At 35.8% G+C, this 23,568-nt stretch overlaps 2 protein-coding genes across 2 annotated transcripts; both read right to left on the bottom strand.

Moving 5' to 3' along the window:
• Positions 1–496: 496 nt before the first annotated feature.
• LOC109014035 lies at positions 497–1,951 on the bottom strand. The gene is made up of 2 exons (XM_018996346.1): positions 964–1,951; positions 497–882 (listed from the first exon to the last, which is right to left on the bottom strand). The coding sequence occupies exons 1-2, from the start codon at positions 1,949–1,951 to the stop codon at positions 497–499; spliced, it is 1,374 nt and encodes a 457-aa protein (XP_018851891.1).
• A 13,573-nt stretch (positions 1,952–15,524) lies between these two features.
• Positions 15,525–20,406, bottom strand: LOC109014003 (protein STRICTOSIDINE SYNTHASE-LIKE 3-like). Its single transcript, XM_018996298.2, has 4 exons — positions 19,858–20,406; positions 18,161–18,436; positions 16,683–16,850; positions 15,525–16,181 (listed from the first exon to the last, which is right to left on the bottom strand). Exons 1-4 carry the CDS (start codon positions 20,187–20,189, stop codon positions 15,779–15,781), a joined length of 1,179 nt encoding a protein of 392 aa, XP_018851843.1. The 5' UTR covers positions 20,190–20,406; the 3' UTR covers positions 15,525–15,778.
• Between the last annotated feature and the right edge of the window lie 3,162 nt (positions 20,407–23,568).

The raw sequence follows: 23,568 nt of genomic DNA on the forward strand, positions 1-23,568 counted from the left end.
AATTCACATGCATGTCATGCTCCAATTCTCATTGCTTTTTTGATAAGGTAGTTGGTACTATCTCATTCGAGATTATATTATCCATATTTCACAAATCTCGTCACTCTACTACTTTCCACGTTAGTAGAAATTTTGGCAGCACCTCCCTATAGTTCTCCAAGTATTTTATTTTTATTTTTTATTTATGGAAGAGCCAGTAGCCACACACATAGCAGCCCCGTCCCAAGTTTATTAAGAACCCCTCACTAATGGCGGATGAATACCGAGATTACAAACAAGGTACTTGGGAGATTATCAAAACATCTCTCAAAAACTGCCCAACGAATTTCAAACAAATAACCAAACTAACCAAAAATAGAAAAGAACTGACATAAAATAAACCCTCTAAAACAAGCCTAACGAGCAACACAAAAATAAAAAAGAAAAATACAGCAGCGCTGCATACAACACCACGCTGCAAAAGCTCTGCACTAACCCTCAGCAAACCCCCTATGCATTAAATCCTTGCATCATGCGATTTACACCGAATGGATGCAAGGCCCCATTTATCGATTCTTATCAAACCTCGCAGCATAGCAGGTGAGTCTAATGTGTTTCTCCATTTCGCATCTCCCACTCTTGCACCCCACCGAGCGAGCCAATCCACGACAACATTCCCTTCCCTAAAGATATGGGAGTATTTATAATCCATGTTCTTTATCAGCTCCTGAATCTCCTCCCAATAGTCCTCCAAATACCAGATGCCACACCGATTCTTCGGCAGCCACGACAGGACAACCTTTGAATCCAAGTCAATATCAATAGCAGACAAGTTTAATTGTTTACATCGTTTAATTCCCTCCAATAACGCCCGTAATTCTGCTTGTGTACTATCTCCATAGCCTAAATTCATAGAAAATGCCAACAAAACATACCCCTGCATATCCCGAATTACCCCTCCAGCCCCCGAAATTCATGGGTTACCCAGGCAACTCCCGTCCGTGTTTAGCTTGACTCTACCATGTAAAGGTTTTGACCAAGAAATGAGCTGAATGGGATGTTGTTGAATAGGAATAGGAAAAACATTTAGGCTCCAGAGAATGTAAGAATCATTCTGGTTAAACTTTTTAAACTTAGCAAGTCCTTGTCCAAGCACACTTACCCAGTGTTTGATAGAAAGCCATACCACCTGACTTGTTTCAACTTTGTTCTCCATTCGAGCAGAGCACCTTCTTCCCCATAATCTCCAAGAAATTATAATAGGCAATAAACCAAGTATGACTCCTATTTGAGAGGAATTCGAGGCTCTCCGAAACCAGCTAAGACAAGTTTCACGCCATAATCTTCCAACCGGTAGCCCAAGTAAAGCACCGCATTTCTTCCAAATCCCACCTGCAACCTCCCCTTCAAATAAAACATGATTAATATCTTCATACTTCCCTTGCTTGCAACAACTACATTTCGATGCTAGGGGAATTCCAATCCACCTAATTTTATCATCCACTATTAGAGCACCATGCCACACCTTCCACATAAAAACAGAGAACTTTTTGGGGAGAATGCTATTCCATATCCATTTATGTCCCTCTAGAATAGGACTTCTCACTCGAATACAATCCCAAGCAGATTTTGTAGTAAAATTCCCACTCTCAGTTTTGGTCCAGATAAGTAAATCTTCTCCCTCTTTGCTCCTTGCCAACACATTAATGACATTTTCAGCAAGTTCCGTGCCCACCAATCTTTCTAAAAGATCCACATCCCAACCATTTTCAAGCTTGCAATCTTTGATTTTTAAAAGAGGTTGTTCAACCACTGGCAAAGCTTCAGCAAATGACTCCTGTGCCAACCACTTGTCATACCAAAAGAATACATTTCCATCTTTGATCTTCCATTTAGTATAATTCAAAACAATAGGAATATTTTTTGCAATCATACACCAAAACCTTGTACCCTTTGGAGGACCAAGTAACATGAAAGGTTTATTACCTACATACTTCTTTCGAAAAAAATTTGCCCAAAGAGAGTCTTCATGCATAAGCTTCCATGCAAATCTTAACTAAAGAGCTTTTTGCATTTCTTCAAAAGGTCTAATTCCCAATCCTCCTTCTGCAATTGGCGTACATATATTCCTCCAAGCCACCCATTTTCTCTTGTCTCTTCCATCCCTTTCTCCCAAAAAGAACGAGCTCATAAGACGATTTAAAGCATAAATAATCTGTTTAGGAACTTTTAAGACCGCGAGAAAGTGCACAGCCATGCTTGCTAGGACATGTCTTAGTAAGATCACTCTTCCCCCCACAGATAAAAGCCTCATTTTCCACCCACTGATTTTGGCCTGAACCTTTCTCACCAATTCCTCCAAATCTGCAATTTTCAGTTTTTCGGAAACAATGGGAGTCCCCAAATATTTAAACGGGAATTTTCCTTTCGAAAAACCAGTCAATCTTTTGAGGTTCATTTTCCTTGCTATGGAAATTTTATTCGAAAAAAACAAAGTAGTTTTTTCTTTGTTAATCAGTTGACCTGTCCAGCTCTCATATGTATCCAGAATTCTTAAAATATTACGGATAGAAGTGCGACCACCATTCATAAAGATGACAACATCATCTGCATACATTAGGTGTGATATCAAACTAGTACCACGGGCTTGAGAAAACTGACCAAACCTCTTCTCTTCCACACTTTGTTTTATAAGACGAGATAGAATTTCCTACAAAATAATGAACAAATAAGGGGACAACGGATCCCCTTGCCTCAGCCCTCGACCTTCCTGGAAAAAACATTTCGTAGTGCCATTCATCAGTATGGAATACCAAGGCGTGGAAATACACTTCCCAATCAAACTACAAACTGTATTGGAGAAACCAAAGGCAAGAAGCACCCTCAGAAGAAAATCCCAATCAACGCGATCATAAGCTTTGGTCATATCCAGTTTTAAAACCACATTCCCACCATGAATCTTATTATTAATCGAGTGCACCATTTCTTGAGTAAGACTGATATTTTCAAAGATACTTCTGCCAGGAATAAAAGCACCTTGCTCAAGAGATATCATTTTTGGAAGAAGAGATGTCAAACGATTTACAATCACCTTGGAACAAATTTTGTAAAATACCGAACACAGGCTTATGGGTCTAAATTTATCAGACCCAGTTGGTATATCCATTTTTGGTATCAGTACCACATAAGAAGAAGTATAAAATCTAGGCCATTTTCCACCTCTAAAAAATTATTCTACAGCAGCCATGCTTTCTATCTTTATAATATCCCAAACACTTTTAAAGAAACCCGCTCCAAAACCATCTGAACCCTGAGCACTATTAGAAGGAATAGAATCTAAAGCCTTTTTAACTTCGTCAATAGAGGGAATATCACATAATACTGCACTTTCCTCCGCTGTTATGACGGGCAAAATGATATGAGATAAATCTGGTGCATTCCCATGTGACTCCTTTTGCAGAAAGGAGGAAAAATAATTGACAGCTCCTAAATGAACCTCCTCAGGTGTTCTCAAATAAGTGCCATCTTGAAGTCCCATCTCCATGACTCTTTTCATCCTCTTGTAAGATAAATAAGCATGGAAGAATTGGGATTTTTGATCACCTTCAACATTCCATTTAATTTTTGCCATTTGAGCCAGTCTAGTCTCTTCCCTACACCTCCAATCAGCCAATTATGCAGTCTTCAACTCAAGCTCCTGATCAATGTTTGGATCCCAATCTTGCTGTAAAACAGACTCCAATGAATCAATTTGAGATTGTAGCTCTTGTAAATGAATTTCAGTTCTACCAAAGATCCGCTTATTCCAAATTCTCAAGGCACCCCTTAATTTTTTTAGTTTTAGAGCCAATTTCAAGAGACCCGTACCATCCACCTCTTCCTGCCAGACTTGTTCCACAAATGGTCTAAATTCTGGATGTTCAATCCACATTTGCTGAAACCGAAAAGGAGGAGGACCATAAGCAAAGGGATCTTTCTTCAGTTCCAAGAACATGGGGGAATGATCTGATGTGGATCTTGCTAAGTAACTAATTGTTGCATTTGGAAAATTACTCAAACAACTAGCATTCATGAAACAACAATCTAATTTCCCCCAACTTCTCGAAAGACCTCGTTGTCCATTACACCAAGAAAACCTCCTGCCCAAAGACCTCATTTCAATCAATCCACAATGATCAATCCAGGAATTAAAGTCTTCCATTGCTGCTCTCAGACGAGGTCTACCACCCCGACATTCTGAATCTTCTCTAATAATATTAAAATCACCCATAATAATGCAAGGATCTAAACCAACTACCTGGTCATTCAATTGTTCCTAGAGTTCTCGTCTTTTCACCATATTACACTTCGCATAAACAAAACAACACAGAGTATTAGTCATACCCTCCTCCAGTCTAAGTAGAATAAACTGCTCTCTACATAAGACAAGCTGGACTGAGACATCATCCTGCCATAACACCCAAATTTTACCTGCCTCCCCCTCATTTGTGATAAACTTCTCCATATTTAACATGTGAAGGAACTCTGGCAGCTTGTCCACAGCTGCAAAAGGTTCCATTAGAACCACAACTTTCGGTCTCATTTTCTTAACCAATTTCTTTAATCTTTTTCGAGAAGTTCCAAGACCTTGAATATTCCATGCTAAAATCGGACTAATCATAATAAAAGTTTATTTGGCCGGGCTAACACCTGGGTTGAACTGCGAACTCTTTCAAAAGTTTTTCGAACACCTTTCTTTTTCCTCTCCGCACCCTCATTTTCTATAGCATAATCCTTATTCTTTGAAAAAATTTCCACATTTAAATCCAACTCCGGTTTAGACAAAGAGTCACCCAGATTCATTCCTCCATCACCATCTGTAATGGGAAAATCTTCTACGTCCAGAGTTATATAATTTTCAACCTCTTCTACGTGATAAACCATCTCCTCTAAAAAATTTTCTGCACTCTGTTCATCTTCATTACTACACCTCTTCTCTGAATCTAGAATAGTACCAACCTTTCCAGCAACATCCTCATTTTCCACAGGACCCGTTGGAATATCAACTTCAACCTCTTCCACACGGTAAATCTTTTCTTTCTCATCCTCATTACCACTTATCTTCTCTAAATCTTGATTAGGACCATCCTGTCCATCTTGTGATCGATCTACAGCAGGAATAAAGGCATGATTCTCAGGTTTCTCTATTTGTGTATTCAATGTCTCACTCATAGAGCCTGCTATATTTACTGGAACAATCATCGCTTCTTTTTCTTTATCTATCTCACTCTTTCTAGCATCTTGCTCAGCTTTTCCAGAATTCGTAACTTTTGAATCCTTACGAATCCAAATTTTTTCACCATTATTATGAATCTTTAATCTACAAGTACTTGTATTGTGCCCTTGCAACTTACACTTAGAACAAAACGCTGGGAGCGTCTCGTAAATCACTTCTTGCTTCCATCCCTGCCTTGGCATCCCAATCCAGAAATAAGGGATCGGTTCTTTCGCAGCATCCATCTCCAAACATAATCGTGCTCCATCCATGCGAGTTGCACATTTCGTAGGATTATCCCTTCGAATATAACGACCAAATGGTGCAGTGAAGATCTTTAGAAAAGATTCATGATAAAAATTAGGAGGGAGCCTTGGCAACACAATCCAAATGGGAACCAACGAAGGTTCTTCATCTTCATTGAAATCTGGCTTCCAATGAAAAGCCCTATACTGAATACCATTCACATCACAGATTTCACGAGAAAACGCTTTTAAGAAATCTAATTCATTGGACATTCGGATGAAGACATTCCATGGTCTCCTCATAGCAGAGACAATCGGCATGCATGATAAACCCCAATGATTATGAATGAACGACCGTATAGAATCCAAAGAAGGCCTTTGTTTTAGAAACTTTAGAACAATGGAAAAATGGAACGGTTTTGCAGATCGTGCAATCTTCTCCTTGGAAAACTGAAAACAGATTTCACCATCCACGTATTTTGGCCCACGATGAGTCACAGTCATTTCAGGAATGGGTTGTGGAACCGTGGAGACAAGATCAACGTAGGAACGTCGATTTGCCTCTACGGCGCTAGCTGCCATGCAGCCCAACAACGTAACGAACCCTAGCAAAGTTATATCGCCAAATCGCCCAAAATCAATTTAATTGAAAAGGCAATTCTAGAGCATAGTTCTCCAAGTATATATGTTCACATAGAGGGATTGTGACCCTACGAACAGTATACCCGAAGAACAGTAGAGGAAGATACCGAAACTTCATATTAAACGTGGAGAGTAGGAGTAACAAAAATGTACAATACAAATAATATAATCTCAAACTGTCCACGCTGGACAATTCAGGAATTAGTGGACACATAAATGTATACTAATTCACAAACGAGTCTAAGGTTATTTATGCTATGTCACACAATATCTATCAAAAAACACTGCAAACAATATCTCCATGTTGTTTAAATTAACAATGTCAAACAAATAGTAGTGTTATATTGTTAAATTAGAGAGAGATGAAATAATATGTTCACAAGTTTTCTATCATAAGTAGATAACGAGGGAGAATGATCTTGAAGAAGTGTCTAAATCTTAGTCAAATTACTTAACTGTCACAAACTCTCCGGCCTTGACAACTCTCAAGGCCAGAGAGACTATGACAATCAAGCAATTTGACTAAAATTTAGTCAAGATCATTTAATATTATTATTCCTAAATTATAATTATAATTCTTATTATATAATTGTTATTATATAATTTTAAATTTTATAATTCCTAAATTATAATTTTAATTGTTATACTTAATTAAGTGAGTTATTTATTTATATAGACAATAAGTATATAATATCTAAATAAGTATATTTATTTATTCCAACTCTCTACTTATTTGGTGGGTTCAAGACTTCTTTCTTGAAGAGTATTTTACTTTATTTATATATATATATATATATATTTAATAATATAATGGTTTGGAACCTCACAATGGTAAGAATATTTAATATGTTATTATTAATTATAGTTATTATATGTATATTATACTTTATATATAGTTAAGTTATATACTTATAATTTGCATAATAATCATATTCTAACTAAATTAGTATGAATATATTATATATACTTATTAAATATTAAATATTAATTCCCATATTAAATGTATATTAAATGTTTTTAATTTTAACTTAAATTAAGTTCCTAAACTTAATTTTCTTGTTAAAGAACAAATTCAAAAACATCAAAACATATTATATAAAAAAATTCACATAAATCCACAAACTAAACACAATATATTTCTAACCATATAAAAATATTCAATAAAAATTCACAAACAATAATCACAATATTTTAAATCCATATCACAACATATTCACAATATAAAAGCATATTAATTCATCAATAAACACCATAAACTCACAAAATATTCACAAAATTCACAAACAATAATCATAATATTTCAAGAGTAAGCATAAACACAACACAATTTTTCATATTAATTCATCATATTACACAATCCATATCACAAAGATTTCATTCTAATTCATCAATATAAACAATTTAATTCCTTCTAATTCATCAATACCCAATTGATACATATTCACTATGTATATATATACAAACAAAATTCACTACTCAACTCAAAATACTCTACCTATATCCAATTCATCAAAGTGCTTCAAAGAACTCACATTATACACATCCCATATTCATCATTCTCTGCAATAAAATCACAACAAAATGTATAAACATATTGCTAAAGTTTAGAAATATACCTATCACTCACAATATCCTCTTACAAATCAAAAGTTTTCAACTTGCCAAAACAACCAATCATTCAAAAAAATACAACACTAACTTGTTAGAGACATATATATATATATAAACACAAGACAAATATCATAAAATTCAAAAAAATAAAAAAGAAAAAGAGTTTTCCTTACGAAAATCAAGGGAGCTAGAGTTCCAAAATATTAACTCTCTCTCACTCTAACTCTCTCTCTCTCTAACCCACGACCCTCTCTCACCCTAACTCTCTCTCTTTAACCCACGACCCTCTCTCATCCTCTCTCTTGGTTATTTTTGCACACAGGAGAAGTAGTAGAAATGACTCTGCTTTCTCCCGTGTGTGTATTCATGAAAAAACAAAATCATTAGATGGAACGTTCAAATGTTTAAGTTGTACGTTCGAATGTTAACATATCCCGCCCAATTTTCAGATGAAACGTTCGAACATAAATAAATTTAAACTGAATTTTTGGTAGATAACATTCGGACGTTAAATATACACGTTTGAACGTTACTTTCTATGACAGAGCCCAAAATCGAGCGAAAAATTTCCCGCAATATTATTTTCATGTTTGAACGTACACAAATTTTACGTTCGAATGTTTATAAATTTCCTTGCAAATTTCATCGATTCGTGTTCGAATGAAAACATTTGAACGTTCTAACGTTTTAGCTCATCACGGAGGTGAGGAAATCGAGCGGTAAATTTGCCGCATTTTTCTTCTCTTGTTCGAATGTATTATAATTTAACGTTCGAACGTAAATCAATTTCCTCTCATATTTCATCGATTCATGTTCGAAACGTTAAATTGAAACTTTTGAACATGGAAATCTCATCACTGATCTAAGGAAATCGAGTGGGAAAATTCTCGCATTTTTGTTACGTTTGAACGTAAATCATGTACGTTCGAACGTGAATGTGTATATTTGGGTATATAATCTCTTTTTATAATGTACGTTTGAATATAATCTCTTTTTATTTTTTAAAACTTGAGAAAAATACTAATCTTTTGTGACTATTTTCTTCTTTCATGTAATCTTGTTTGAGATATTCTTTGTTAATTTTAAATTATTTTTTTCTCAATATGTATATTTGGGCATCATCTCCAATCACTTGTGAATATGTTGGAGAATAAGGTTCATTTTCAAGATTATGAGAGGTGGATGCCAGGGCAAGTAATCTTGAGATGGAGAAGTGACATTTGAAAGGTAATGATCCCATCAGTCTTTTAGTTGGCCAGTAAAATCTGTAACAATAATATTTAATATAACAATATAATCGCCAATGACTCTGATACCAAAGACGTAAATCTAAGGTAATAAATAGCTACTAATAATAGTTTAATAATAATAATAAATATATATTTATATTTTATAAATTGTGTATATATAAATATATATTACAATTTGTTAGATTTGTCAACAAAATATGCATTGGCAAATTTAAAAACTACATAGTTTAAAAACTAATGCACTACAATTTATACAAAATATGCACTAGCAAATTTAAAAATTACATAGTTTTTAAATAATAGTCATATTTACAAAATTTAAATTTATAATTCGGGTCTAAAAATGTATTTTTAATTATTTTTGCACTTAGAAATAATTTTTAAATCAAATAAAATGTAGTATTCTCTTAAAGTAGAAGGAGGTGGGGCGGATTGAGAATCTGCCCCACACCCCGCCCCCCGCCCCTGCATCCCGGGGGCGGGCGACGGGGGGTGAAAACCCCACCCCCCGCCCCATGCGGGGCGGGGTGCAGGGGAGGGTGCTACCCGCCCCCTTAGTTGTTCTATATTTAAAATCTTGTTAGATTTTCATTTTTCAAATAAGGGTGCAACATGTCACCATCTAATTGGCTGCCACGTGCCACGTTGCAACCTCTTGGTTAGATGAATTGGCCAGAGTGAACAAAGGATCTAATTGCAAAAACTTGCATATCCGTAGAGTTAGTTATAAAAATTTGAAATTGAGGGGGGGATTTACAAACGAGCTAAAACACAAGGACTAGTTTTGTAACTTATCCTAGCTAAAGTCTATCACTTATTGCATTGGCTGTTTTAAACATAAAAGTGCTTACATTTAAGTTGAATGTTAAGATTTTTTTTAAAAAAAAAAAAAAGGAAACTGACTTTATTCATCATAAAATCAAATCAAGTCCTGAATGCAAGAAGGGACATTCCCCGTCTCAAGAATAGTATGAGGAATCAATAGAGCATTATGAGCTAGAGCATGTGCAACCGTACTAACATCTCTTCTCACATGATTAGCCGACCATTTGCCAAACTGTTTCAATTATAGCTTGATATCTTCAACTACCTTACCTGTAGCAGACCAGTACTCACCCTCCTTTGTGATGTCCTTAATAACCTGTTGAGAGTCTCCCTCTAGAATTACATTATTGAGTCCCATCTTTAGGCCAAAACATGTAGCTTCCAATGCACCAAATGCTTCTGCAAGTAAAGGATCAGGGAAGAGAGATCTACTTAGTCTTGAGGTGGCCAAAACCTTCCCAATCCAGTCTCTCATTATAATTCCCACACCAATTTTGCATTGTATTCTATCAACTGCAGCATCCCAGTTAATCTTATAGGTGCTTAATGGAGGTGGATGCCATCTAAGATCCATAGGTTTTAGCAAACCTGGCTAAACAACTTCACTAGTTTTAGAGTCTTTCATCCCTTGTAACACTTCTTGAGCTTGTTGGACCACTGTGTTGGGGTGTCTGAAATCAGGTTGAACACATAGGTATTTCGTCTCTGCCACACTCTTTTAGACACCACTGCTACTTCCTCAACAACCTCCTTTCCATAGTTAGATCCAATCTCCTCAATTAGCTCCATATAATTACTTTTGATGATGGAGCTCTTTTGGATTTTTCTAATACATTGGTTCCATATGTCTTGAGCTTGGTGACTCTCTTGAATTCCTATCTTGTGTCGTCTTTGAGCAAACTTTCTCCTTGTGCTTAATAACACCACAATGAAAGCAAAAAGAAGGTAGTCTTTCATACTTTGTAGGAAGCCATAATTGTTTTTTATCTATAGTAAGAAATCTTCCTCTAGCTAGAGGTTTGGTGATATCTACCTCCACTTTGATAGGAATTGACCAGCCATTACCTACACCATCAGTATCGACTTCTACAACATTTCCCACTCCAGAACCAATTTGATAACCCACCTCTTTAGTCATGCTAATTAATGGCATGTTATGGACCTGTATCCAAAATGTTTCAGTAGAAAAGGAAAAAGTCCTTTGGTGGGATGGACCCATCAAAATCTTGTAGGTAGACTGGCATTCTGTCAAATGACCATAGCCTCCCCATGAGGATTTTATGCTTATCCTGTTCATATTGAAACTCTATAAGAACACGATTTTCTCCCACATCCTTGAATTGAATCCAGCCTTTTCTCCTCCAAACCGTCGATATTGTGGACCCGAATGCCTCCTTATTGATCATTTTGTCAGTAATGACCAATGGAAGAAGACACATCTTCCCTTTGGTGACTAATCTGTTGACTTCTATTGGGGTCATAATGACTTCTTGTTTTTCTTAATCAGTTGAACATTCAGCTTTGATTTGAAGTAATTGCTATTTGTAGAATCATTTTTTGTCATAAGGGCATTACATATGAAAAATAAAAACAATTATGTTATGTATTTTCTTGTGTTTTTGCTATCCATTCATCATTTGGGTTAATATGTTCGAGATCTTTTTTTTCTTATTTTAGATATTTGGTTTTACCCTGCTACTCTCCATCGATTTTGTTGATCTTGATTCTTTATCATTCTATCCTGTAACCTGAAAGAATCTTTTCTAACATATATTTTTAATTAATTGGTAAGTGGTAAGGGCACATGAATAAAGGTATGCCCAGAAAAGGACACTTAATTAGAAACAACGTCATTCAAGATAATCAACAACTTGCATTGCAATCTATAATAGCTCTTTATCAAACAACCATCTCACACAATCTTGTGGAAGCAATCGACAGCGATGAAATTTGCTATCCTTTAATTTACGAAAAAAGAGCTAACATACTACTACTCATAACATTAGCACAAATGAGATGTCAAACTGAGGATCCCAATATTGATTTGGTATGTATATGTAATATCCAATTCCCCCTAGGGTTATGAATAATGTTAATTAAAAAAAATAGAGGGACCAATACTCTACTCACCATTAAAAACTTTACTTCTTGTCGAAGTGCTCCAAGTACAAAAGATTCATTTTCATAAAATAAATGTACTTTATAAAATCAAAAGACTCTGCGGAAGCATTTATAAAAATCTCTCAAACCTTGTACTACAAAAACTATAAATTAAACCTTTGTACATGATTCATACCTCTACCTCTTCTCCCTGAGCCAAGTTTCATATGGAAACCTCACACCTCACTTTAAGCATCACCTAGGATAGTCACATATTTAAATAAATCGAATACTCAATAAGAACTACTTCATTTTGTAAATATATAAGAATGTAAATTTTAAGTTAGGCAATAACATTCACAATCACATTCATTCACATTCTTCACATTCAGGCATATTAATACTTATATATGCATTCTTCAGTCATACTGTTCAATCATGCATTAACAATCAATCATGTTCAACCTTAAAGAGTCTCATTACGACTTAACACCCAGCCACACCTTTTATCTCTCTATTTCTTTCTCTTTCATCTCTTAGTGCCAACACCTAGCCACACCTCCACTTTAGAATACTTCAAGCTTCCGCTTCATCCACTCCATTTCCTTTGTTGGCCAACTCACACACACACACCATTGGAGATTTTTTTCACACAAAACACAAGCTACCAAAATACCCCCATCAACCTCTTTGGTAAAGGAGAAGCTCGACTTTAGGTCACCCAAAGACGTATTGATTTTTTCAAAATATGCCTTTTTATGCTTTTGGATGATGGATAAACGAATGTGTTTTGTAAAGACCATATCTTGGTTGAGCAAGGAAGAGATGAGCATGAGCATAGGAGTCTCGGTTTTGAATGTTTGGTATGATGGTTGATTTTTATAAGATGTTTAGTGCTTGAGTTTTTTTATTGATGCTTTGATGTTGAATCTAAAGGAGTACCTTGATCAAGAAAGACATGGCTTTAGTGAAACAAAACTTTGTTCTTGGATGGAACAATATGTTCATCTGTTATGTGTGTGCCTTGATATGTTTTAAGTGAAAAGTTTGACTTGGGTTGATGATGGTTTTAGGTTTTATGTATGTGTGCATATGTGTAAATGTGGGTTTGCAAGACAACCAAACCTTGCTTGAATTCTGAAATCTTGGAGTGTGATTTGGGAATGTTGATTTGGAGTAAGTTAAAATGTGTTTTTTTAAGGGGTTTTTTATGTCACCAAGAGAGGGTCTCAATTTGATTTTTAAGGACTAGATTTCTTAGCATGTGATATTCGGCTTTGATTTTAGAAAAACTTTGTTTCCTTGGTGTTGTCGAGATTTTGTAGAGAAAGTAGTGTGATGGAAATCTCTTTGTTGTTTGATAAATGGATGGAGATGTATGTGAAGATCATGTTTAGGTTGGATGAAAATGGTGTTTTGAATGATATGGAGCTCGGTTTGTTTCATGATGTGAGTTTGAATTTTAATGTTGGTTGTACAAAGGGAACTTGTCCTTGTGACCTTCAGTTTGATGTTCTATTAGTCTTTAATGGTGTTTTACATGACTTAGAGATGTGTTTAATTAAGTTTAAGTATAGATATTAAGTATAAAGTTTGAATTGGAAATCCTTGAGGCTCTTGGGTTGCCCTTTGGTCTTTGGTGCTTGTATTTTTGGTATGAAAAAATGGATATTTCCATTACTTGCAATACATATGTTTTGATTTAATTGTAAATTAGGGGTTTGGACTGAAGTCATTTTTAAACTTGATGCAACGGGTTAGGGAGTAAGTCCCGTTGAGAGAAAACACCATGTTATTAGAAGAACCAATTAAAGGGCATACTTGGCAAAAAATGCTTCTCAAGGTGGAGAATCAAGATTAGGAATTAGTCTAGTTATTATTAGGGCATGTCTTGGCTACTTGGAAAAATAGTGATTTCCATGGAGTTGGGTGGAAATATAATCAAAATGTGAGTTTAACTTGAGATTCTAAGACACTATATCAAGTCTAGAAGGAAATGGGGCCATTTTACAATTTAGATAATATCCGGAGACTAAGTGAAAATTCGGCTTTCTTAAGGACTTAGTTGCAATTGTCAAATGCCTTGGAAATATTCTTATTTTCTTAATTTTACTCTTTAAGAAAAACTCCCTTTCCAAAAACATAGCTTAACTGATCCTTATTTTCCACTTAGTACGCTCAAGTAAGTTACCTCTCAACTATATTTATTGATTATATGATTTATGACTGTGGTTTACCAATGTATTATTATTATGAGCATGTGCATAACTATATAATCCTTTCTAAGATGTCTTGCCGGGTAAATCAGAACCCCAAGGCTGGGATGGAGAATAATCTAAGTAGAACTCCTATGGCCATTCTCAAACAATCAATTTCCTCGAACAAGATGCAACAATCTTAGGTCACACGGTTTGCCTTCTTGTTGGTAGAGGTTAGAGAAGTTTAAGGTGAAGGACGGTCAAACGAAAGCTTAAGTGTTCTTGAGACAAAGTCGCATTGATGTGGAGGTGTGATGAAGAGAATCAGGATATACGCACTAGTTTATTAAGGGGAATCATGGTGTATGCTTAATAAGGACAAATAAGGGAAAAGTAAACAGTGATGTTAAGGAAGTTTGATCATTCATGTTGCATTGTCATACATTTGATTACTATAATAACTTTCATTGCATATCGTCGTGAACCTAGTCTCGGAGTTAACTTGTTGAGATTTCATGATCTCATTGTAATAGTCCCACAACAATGTCGAATGACAAAACCGTAGCTTTTGTAGACCATTTGATAGGGGAGGAGTTTGTACATAACCCTCAAGAGCAAGCAGACGAGTTACGATGCGTCATGGCTAGCATGTGTTGGAGTTATCTTAATTATTTTCTATTTGTATAAGTTACATAACCTATTAATAGATGTCTATTGAGATCAGGGGTGGTTTGATTCGGGGAACCTATGGAATGATTGAGAATAGGTTGTTGTTAAGCATTGCAATTATTCCCACTAATCAGGCTAAGCAGACGCAAGCATCTCTTCCGCCAACCAGGATTCATGTAGCACTTGACTTTCCTAATTTTGATAAGTGCCTAGTCTTTCCTGAATCCTTCCAACTCTTAGAGGTTGGGCCATTTCAAGCGAAAGTAAGCTCTAATTAACTTGGGACTCCAGGGAAATCCCTTAATTCTTTCTTGTCTTTTTAAGCCTCGTTTGGAAAGAAAAACTAAATAAAAGTTGTTCAAAAGAATAAACGGGCTTAGAAGTTTGGGCTTAAAAACCGAATAAGTTAGTAATTTCTATAGAAAAGAAGTCAACTTTTGGTAAAGTAGTCCATGCCCCTAAGAGCACTCTCAATGGCTCTTGTAAAATAGAGTTTTCTTCAAAATATAAAGAAATGTTGTTAAAAGAGGACTCCATCAGATTTTGTATTTTACAAATATTTTACATTTTGATACAGTAATCCCTCTACATCTACAGAATCCTGTTCATGCATGTAAACTTTTTAAATTAATTTCTCTTCCGTCCATGTACTTTATCTCTCACAATAATTTCTCTCTTTGTACTTTTTTTTCCAACAAACTATTAAATAATATAATATAAAGAAAAAATAGATAAACTGATGTATGATATATTGTAAAAGTTAGTATGTAAAATAGAAAAAGTAAATTTTGATGATGTATTTTAAAGGATAAGATACATAAACTATTGGGAGTGCTCTAAGAGCACTGATTCTTCAGAAGTGCAAAACAAGGGTAAAGTAGAACTTTCGTTTTTGGCTCCTGGAAGAAAAGAAAAGGAGAGAAGAAAGAGAGAGGGTGGGGGGGCTGTAGCTACCTCTAGCATTGGCAACGATGGCCCTTACCAGAAAGTCGATTCTTTGGCTTCTTAAGCCAAGTTGTAAACTGCAACAAAAGGCATCAGAACACTCCCCATCCATAGTTTCCCATCCTTTTCCTCCACTTCACTTACTGCCTTGACAACTTTCCCCTGACTATCTTCCAATATCTGCAAAAGCTTACCCTCTGGGCTGTATTTGATAACTGCTGCATGGGGCCGGCCCCCAATGTGAAGCATGAACTGAATTTTCCCAGGAATTGGAAGCTTGAGGAGAAATTTCCTGATTTTTGGGTATAGTGCACAGAAATAAGTATATATGGATCGTCGACAGTGCATTGCCACCCAAAAGTCACCCTTTTCGTTGGTCCTGATATTATCAGGAAATCCGGGCAGGACCGCTAGTACCTCTGATGTCCCTGCCTTCTCACCTTTCAACCAATACTTTCGTAACCTGCATGATCAAAGATCATACAAGAATTCGTCAATAACTAAAAGAAAACAGCAATAATTACTTCTGATGAGAATAGCTTTAATTGAGCGAAAGAGGTTCTGAGGAAGTCTATTTGGAGCATACACACCAAACAACTTTGAAATCATTCAGTTCTGTCAATATAAAGGTACTCTTGGTCAACTCACAGCATATAGAAAACAATATTTGGACATATTTTCTGCAAAACATCTCTTGCAAGTTCCAAGTCGAAACTTGCTCTCTAGGAGTCATATGGCGAGATCGCTTCAATCAAACCAGCCTTATATATTTGTGATTAATGGCAAGCAATAAAACAGAAAGACAAAGACATGAAAAAGTGTTGAGCAAAATGAGGGCCGATCTCAATTCTCAAGTAGACTCTACATGCAGATATGACCTATACGTTTGTTAAGGGTGGTAAGTTCATAAACAGAATCCTCAATATTGACTTGGGAAAACCTACAATTAAGAAGACTAGCTCACCTGCCAATGGATCCTTCACAAAAGACAAAGAAGGAACCATCCTTGCTCAAGGACACCCCATTTGGAAATTGGAGATTCCTCAAAAGGACACTGGTTTCCTTAGTTGTTGGATTGTATTTCAGAACCCTCCCAGTATTCTCCGCAGAAAAAACCAACTGCATGAAGTTCCTGCATGAGATAACCATGTTAACACTATTGCATAGCGGCTCCCTCCAGCTAAAAAAAATAACGCCAGGAGATTATTAAATAAAGCAGCAGAAACACCTAGGAGTTCTCCATAACATAATAAGAGTGGGAAGGATCAATCAGGGACACCCTAAGAACTTGACAGAAATAGTCTTGAATGATGTATACCAATGACCTGCCGATTGATACAATCTTTGGAATTCATTGATAGTTAAACTAGGAAAGTAAAAAATTCAGGATCAAGAAATTTATTGATAGTTTTTTATAAAATCTGAGTATATGATGGGACAGAAAAAAGGAGGCACTTTTATTTTTACTCTGAGGCATTATTATAAATATGCGCTTGACAGAGAGTTATTCAAGCATTTTTGTATATTTTAAGAATAATATGCAAAAATTCTGATATTGTTAAGTTCTAAATCGTTCATAATTAAAATGTGATAAGAGATTTTGAGGATTAATCTAGTAACTTAAGAAATTCATACAAAATTTGGTAATCTTGGATAAAATGTGCAAAGTGGAAGATGAAAGCCACCACTATACAAGAAAGACTTTTGATGAACTTGTTTTTTCTTTTTTTAATTGACTTACCATCTGCATTCTGTTGTCGGGAAGGTGTCACTTCTGGGGTGGGTGGGATATTATGGGCATGCTTGGCAAAAGGTTTTGGTTTATTCTTTTTTCACAGGATTGATTCATTAGGGGTCAAGTTTTGGTTTTGATTCTAGTGGCACATGTTTTTTCATTAATGGTCCTAAAAAATCAATATACCCAACAAAATCTCACCATTTGTCCATGTCACTCCATCTACTCATATAAATAGAATAGATCAAAATTCAAAAGGAAAACGAAGTGGCACAGGGGTGAAATCTGCCTCTACCCCCTCCGTGGTGCAAGGTGGAACAGCCCCCTCGTCACTCATCGGGGGTGGTGCTAGCGACTAGGGAGCATTTGCCTCCTCACACTGTGCATGGGGGGGAGATCCACCTCCAAGGGGCTGTGAGGGTGGCATGAGGACTGAGGAGGGGGATCCCCCTCCTAGGTGGCCATGCAGAGGTGCAGTGAGGAGGGGGATCTTGCTCCCTGCCAAACACAACTAAGGATAAACCAGTTTTGAATCCTAAAACCAAAACTGAAACTGATTACTAAATATGCCCTATAAGTGTAGAACTAAATAAGCGATCTCTTCAGTATTGGCCAAAAACATGTGACTAGTTCACTTACATCCAAAGAAGTGCCAACTTCAAAATATGACAGTGTCAGAGCCTAAAGGGAATAGCAGCAAGGCTTACCTTCTCTGATACTTGGTGCTGCTATCTGTAAAATAAACATTCCCTTCATCATCAATGTCTAGATCATTTGTAAACCTCAAGGGCACCTCTTCTGCCTCAGTCGTTAGAGATATTGCCAAGCCACCTTCTGGTCCTACCTTCATTAGCCCAAAATATGCATCTGCAATGTATAAATCACCTGTTTTCTTGTCAAACCGAAGCCCCAAAGGCCGGCCACATATGTGCTCATTCTTCAAGTAACTCAAAGGCGATGGTTTAGGATTACATAATTCTGACCTGAATGCCAAATAATAGATGGTAAAGAAATTATCATTTTAAAAGGTATTATTACAAAGATAGATAACCACAAGCTCAACTGGGAAAGATATTTTAACAAACTAGCAAAAAGACGCTCAGACCAGTTCTTTCAATAATGGAAGCGGTCAGATGGAGCCATTTATTAGATGATCTCATGAGACATTTTCTTATAATTTGCTTTCTTACTAGGTCTGAACTAACAGACGAAGACTACTGAATATGGCTGCCAACAAATTCTCCAATAAACCTGTTGTAAGAGAACATTCCAATGCAATAATCACTATTTACAGCCAACACAATAATGTTAAATCATTGCATTAGTTCAAAGGCAGTTTAGCTCTTAATTTAAGAATGTAAACCATATCATCTTAATTTACTTCAAAAGTTTTCATAACTCTTTTTAATATTACTAAAACAGAAGCACTATAAGAAATAATAACAATGAAAAACATTAATTTATTTAACATTTTCATACTTGGCTAAATAAAATAGTAATAATGACATATTATATATTTAAATTATTAAGAAGTTATAATTTACTTCCTTATGAAAATTTGTAATTATACTAACCAACCTACTATTATTACTCTTAATAGTTATAGTTAGATGCGCATGTTGTATATTTGTTATTTCCAACATAACTAGAACCAATTTGATGAAGGATAAAAGAGTATTCTGAAGAATTCAATCGCGGAAATAACCAAAAATCTAAATAAGCATTCACCAAGAAGTAGTTCCTGTACCGAATCCAGAGCAATTTCATCCCGCAGATATGGTGTGGAATGTAGATATTGAAACGCTTATGATAATTAAAAAGAAATGATGTATAAATCACACACTTTAATATTTCAATAAACACGATACTTAGCATTTTATCAATTAAACTACCATTTAGTCGCATTACGCTATAAACATTCCTCTCACCCAAACAAAAAAATTCCATTCTTAGGATAATATAGTTATGATTTGTGATTAACCAGCCAATAGAATATATATTACACGTTATTTACACGATAGGTGCAGCTTTGGAGTTCACAAAGCTGTGCTTCTATGGCTGTGATTCAAATAAGTCACCATCCTACCAAATTCAGAATTCAACAGCAAAATTACATATTTTATACAATTTCTCCACTATTACATCCATTTGTATTCCCTTCAAAACTGAAAATCATGGGTTATCCTGCCAAATGCTGTTATATGTCAAGAATCAAGCTTTAAACTAACAATGGTATGCAAAATTCTAGTATAACTACCAGTACCATATTGGTTACAATTTCCTTCAATATTTAAATTTTATTTGCCCATATCCCTATATTAGAGCCGACCGACAACCTCACCGAGTTCACACTCCAAACACTCAAAAACATTGAAACAAACAGAACCCCATCGCAGGAACTCACCTGTTGGATGAAGTGTAAGCGAAATCGGTCCAAGACTGACCGTCCCAGAACAGGACCCGCCCATCAGCGACACCGGTATAAGGTCCACGGCCAAGAGGGTCGAACGCTATGCTCTCGGGGCCCTGGACTTGGTTGAGGAACTTGATTTCGGAATTCTGGAGCAAGTTCTGGGTGTCTCTCTCAGTAGGGAGCTGGGACCAAGGTGGCATGTCGACGGCGTAGGCTTCAAAGTCTGGGAATTGCGAGATTGCGCTGTGCTTGAAAGGGTCAGTGCCACAGTAGAAGGCTAGGATGAGGAAAAAGAGCCCCGCGAGGGTTCCGGTCGGTGTCATTGCAGTGACTCCGGGCTTTTTCTGGCGACAAAGGCTGGGAGCGAAACAGAGAGACAGACACAGACGAGGATCGGTCTGAGCAACGTTCTACTCTCCCATAACTATTAAGTTATCGTCAGAGAGAGAGTTAGAGAGCCATTGTACGTTGTAAAAATCGGTCAGACTTCAGAGGCTTGTTGGACCCGTAAAGTAGGGTTCGGTGAGGAGTAATTATCAAACAGTTGTAGTCTTGCGGAGTTTTGGACTTTTCTATCGCTATATTGGATACTTCTCCCTCTAAAAAACAAAATCGTGCTACAGAAGCTTCATATCTTGCACACCCACTTAAAAATATGTGATTTTATTTTTTTATCCTTATATTTCATATTGAATTCAAAATTTATATTTAGAATTTTTCAAAAACAAAAAACTGGTATTGCGAAGCGGTCGGGTGTAATATCCAATTTCATACCGGCCAATAAGATCGCATCACGTATGAGATTTATTTCTCTTCCAATGTCACCTACCTCACGGAATAATTCAATTTCCTTTCCCTCTCTTTTTTCTCTCTCCTCCTGAATTCTCGCAACTTACTTTCCCTCTTTCCTCCCTTTCTTGTTCTTCCGATTCGAAGGATCTTGAGATTTGAAGTTCTTGTTCTCCCATTCCGATTCCAAGGATCCTGATTCGAAGGTGAGTCGATTCGAAGTTCACATATATAATTTCTATCGGGTGCTACATATATAATTTCTACGGGGGCTAGAAGGCCCAGAACTGGGCAGCACAGCTATGTGAAGGTTGGGGTCGACGAGGAACCATACACAATTGTTGCACTCCAGAAAATTTCTTGACACTTCTGATGGTGATGCAATCATGGGTCAGGTTCAAGCTACCCAGAGAAACCTTGGGCAAGATACTTCCTTAGGCAATCATGTCCCTCAACAATTGATTCCCCAAATTCTATTTTTATCATGTACTTGCGATTAAATTAAGAAGTTTTAATTTACTAATTCTCACCTTATTTCACCAGTTATCCAAAAGAATCCGAAAAAATTATGCTCGCAAAGGAAACGGGTTTGACCAGAAATCTGGTAAGATGATTCTAAAAATGGTTTCTTAATATGCATTGTTGGTACTGGAATTTAAAAGTCATGTGGCATCTTCATTAATTTGTATACCAATCAGATTGCAAATTGGTTTATTAATGCGCTAACTTTGGAAGCCCATGGTTGAGGAGATGTACAAAGAAGAGTTTGGCAAATCAGATTTGAACTCTCAATCTTCACCAGAAAATGACTCGAAAGCACTAAGGGATAATTCCTGGGCTTTTGAGGATAGGGGGAAGAGTTGCAAGACAGTGTGATATCCACAACTGCTGATGATGTTTCGCCATGGACAAGCCCATGAATCAAAGTTTGGGGGAGGAGAAGACAGTGGATGGTGGGAGAAGCCAGATGGGAGTTGGGAGGATAATGGACGGTGAGAGACGACTTTTTTTTTTCACACAGAGTAGAGAGAGAGAGACGAGAGGAGGCCGACGATGGGGCAAGGAGGAGAGGCACAAGACTTTTACGTTGGCTCAATCTTCTGGCATCGCATTTTAGGAGATCTTCAGGCTATGAAACTGTGATCTACTGCATGTTGTTCTATTCTCATTATAACTAAAATCTGCATGTGGCAGTTGTTTAATGGCCGGTGTAAATCAACGTTAGACACCCGACCGGCTCCAAGTGCCACTCATTGCATATATCAAGACCATAATACAAAGTACTGAATACTCTTTCGGTGACCTTTCAAGATATTAGAATAAAATATTTTAGTATTGGTATCATTTTATATACTATTTTAAAATAATTTATATATAGATAAATTATATATATATACACACATAAATTATATTCTAAAATAATAATAAAATAAGTCATAAATTTAGAATACTAGTCTTAAATTTTAACAACACACATATTTGTAGAACTAAATAAGTCTCAATCCAACTATTAAAATAAAATCACTCATCTTGAGATTACATAAAAAATAAAAAATAATACTATCAACTAAAATGAATAATAAAAAATTCATTGAGATCGCATACATCAAAAATACAATTCTGAAATTTCAAGCGAGGAGAAATGATCATTTTAATAAAAGACAATATATTTTTTTATCATTTTGTTTAGAATAGACAATATGTCGACTTATTTATACTTTTCTACTTCTGTGACAAAATGCCCCTGCCATTTGACCGAAATTACAAAAAGCCCTTATATACGCACCGGCCAAAACCCAAAATACTGGCCGGTACCGGCCGAAACACTCCGGTACGGCCGGTATTTTATCTGGTAAGAAACACCGTGCTTCTCTGTATTGGCTACTTCTCTGGTATGCCGGTATGATATGAAATTCAAAACTTTGGTATCTTATCTGTATTTCGAGAGGAATTAATAATTTTTTATATTTTTATATTGATAATATAAATATTAACATTGCAAGATAAAATTATTATATTCTTGATTCAGTACGTAGAGGACATCATCCACATAAATTAAATGTAACATTTGATTTGTAAGATTCAAATTTTAAAATGTTAATTTCAAATCAAATTATGTCATATAAACACTTTATTAAGTGTACTCTACACACCATATTAAGAAGAGATGTTTCTTTAATATTTACGATTCAAGTTGTTTACCCGGATGCATATCTAGGTCTGCATATGATGGTCCTTAGACTCTACCACAAGTGCATGGGTCGTGACAAATAGAATAGGACAAAAAGAGTATCGTTTTCACAATGAAGATATTCAAGTACCAATTTATAAACTTTCCTATATTATTTAGACAATCTCAAATTGATGTGACGGATTGCAAATTTTTAACCTGAAAAGTCAAATATGAAAGGTTCATAGGACTTGGATTTCATCAATTGAATTCCTTCAATGAATTTAAATCTGGTTGCTTGAATTAATGTTTTGCTAATTACAATGACTGAATTCCATTTTTTACGTGATATCCTCTTTCAAGGTATAACACCTATACCTATATTAATCCTATGTCTACTGTCACGATCACAGAAATTAATATAAATCCAATATGCTTTTTGTGGAATTCTTGAATGTAGATCACAAATGTGTGTATTTATCACTGTTTTAAATTTCGTACCATACCAGTCGGCGAAATTTTCCGTACCGGCCGCTGGGGTAGTACAGATACCATATATGTTTTGTACCAGCCCAAATACTGGCCGTATTGGCCTCAATTTCGACCTTCAGTTTTTTTTTTTTTTTTTTTTTCATTTTTTCAAACTTCAAGCTTATTTTTTTTATCTCAATTCAGACTAGGCTATTTATAATTTATATATATGTGTATTTATATATAGACTATTATTTTAGAATATAATTTAT

The sequence above is a fragment of the Juglans regia genome, chromosome 14 (assembly GCF_001411555.2).
Source record: "Juglans regia cultivar Chandler chromosome 14, Walnut 2.0, whole genome shotgun sequence".
Lineage (NCBI taxonomy): Eukaryota > Viridiplantae > Streptophyta > Magnoliopsida > Fagales > Juglandaceae > Juglans > Juglans regia.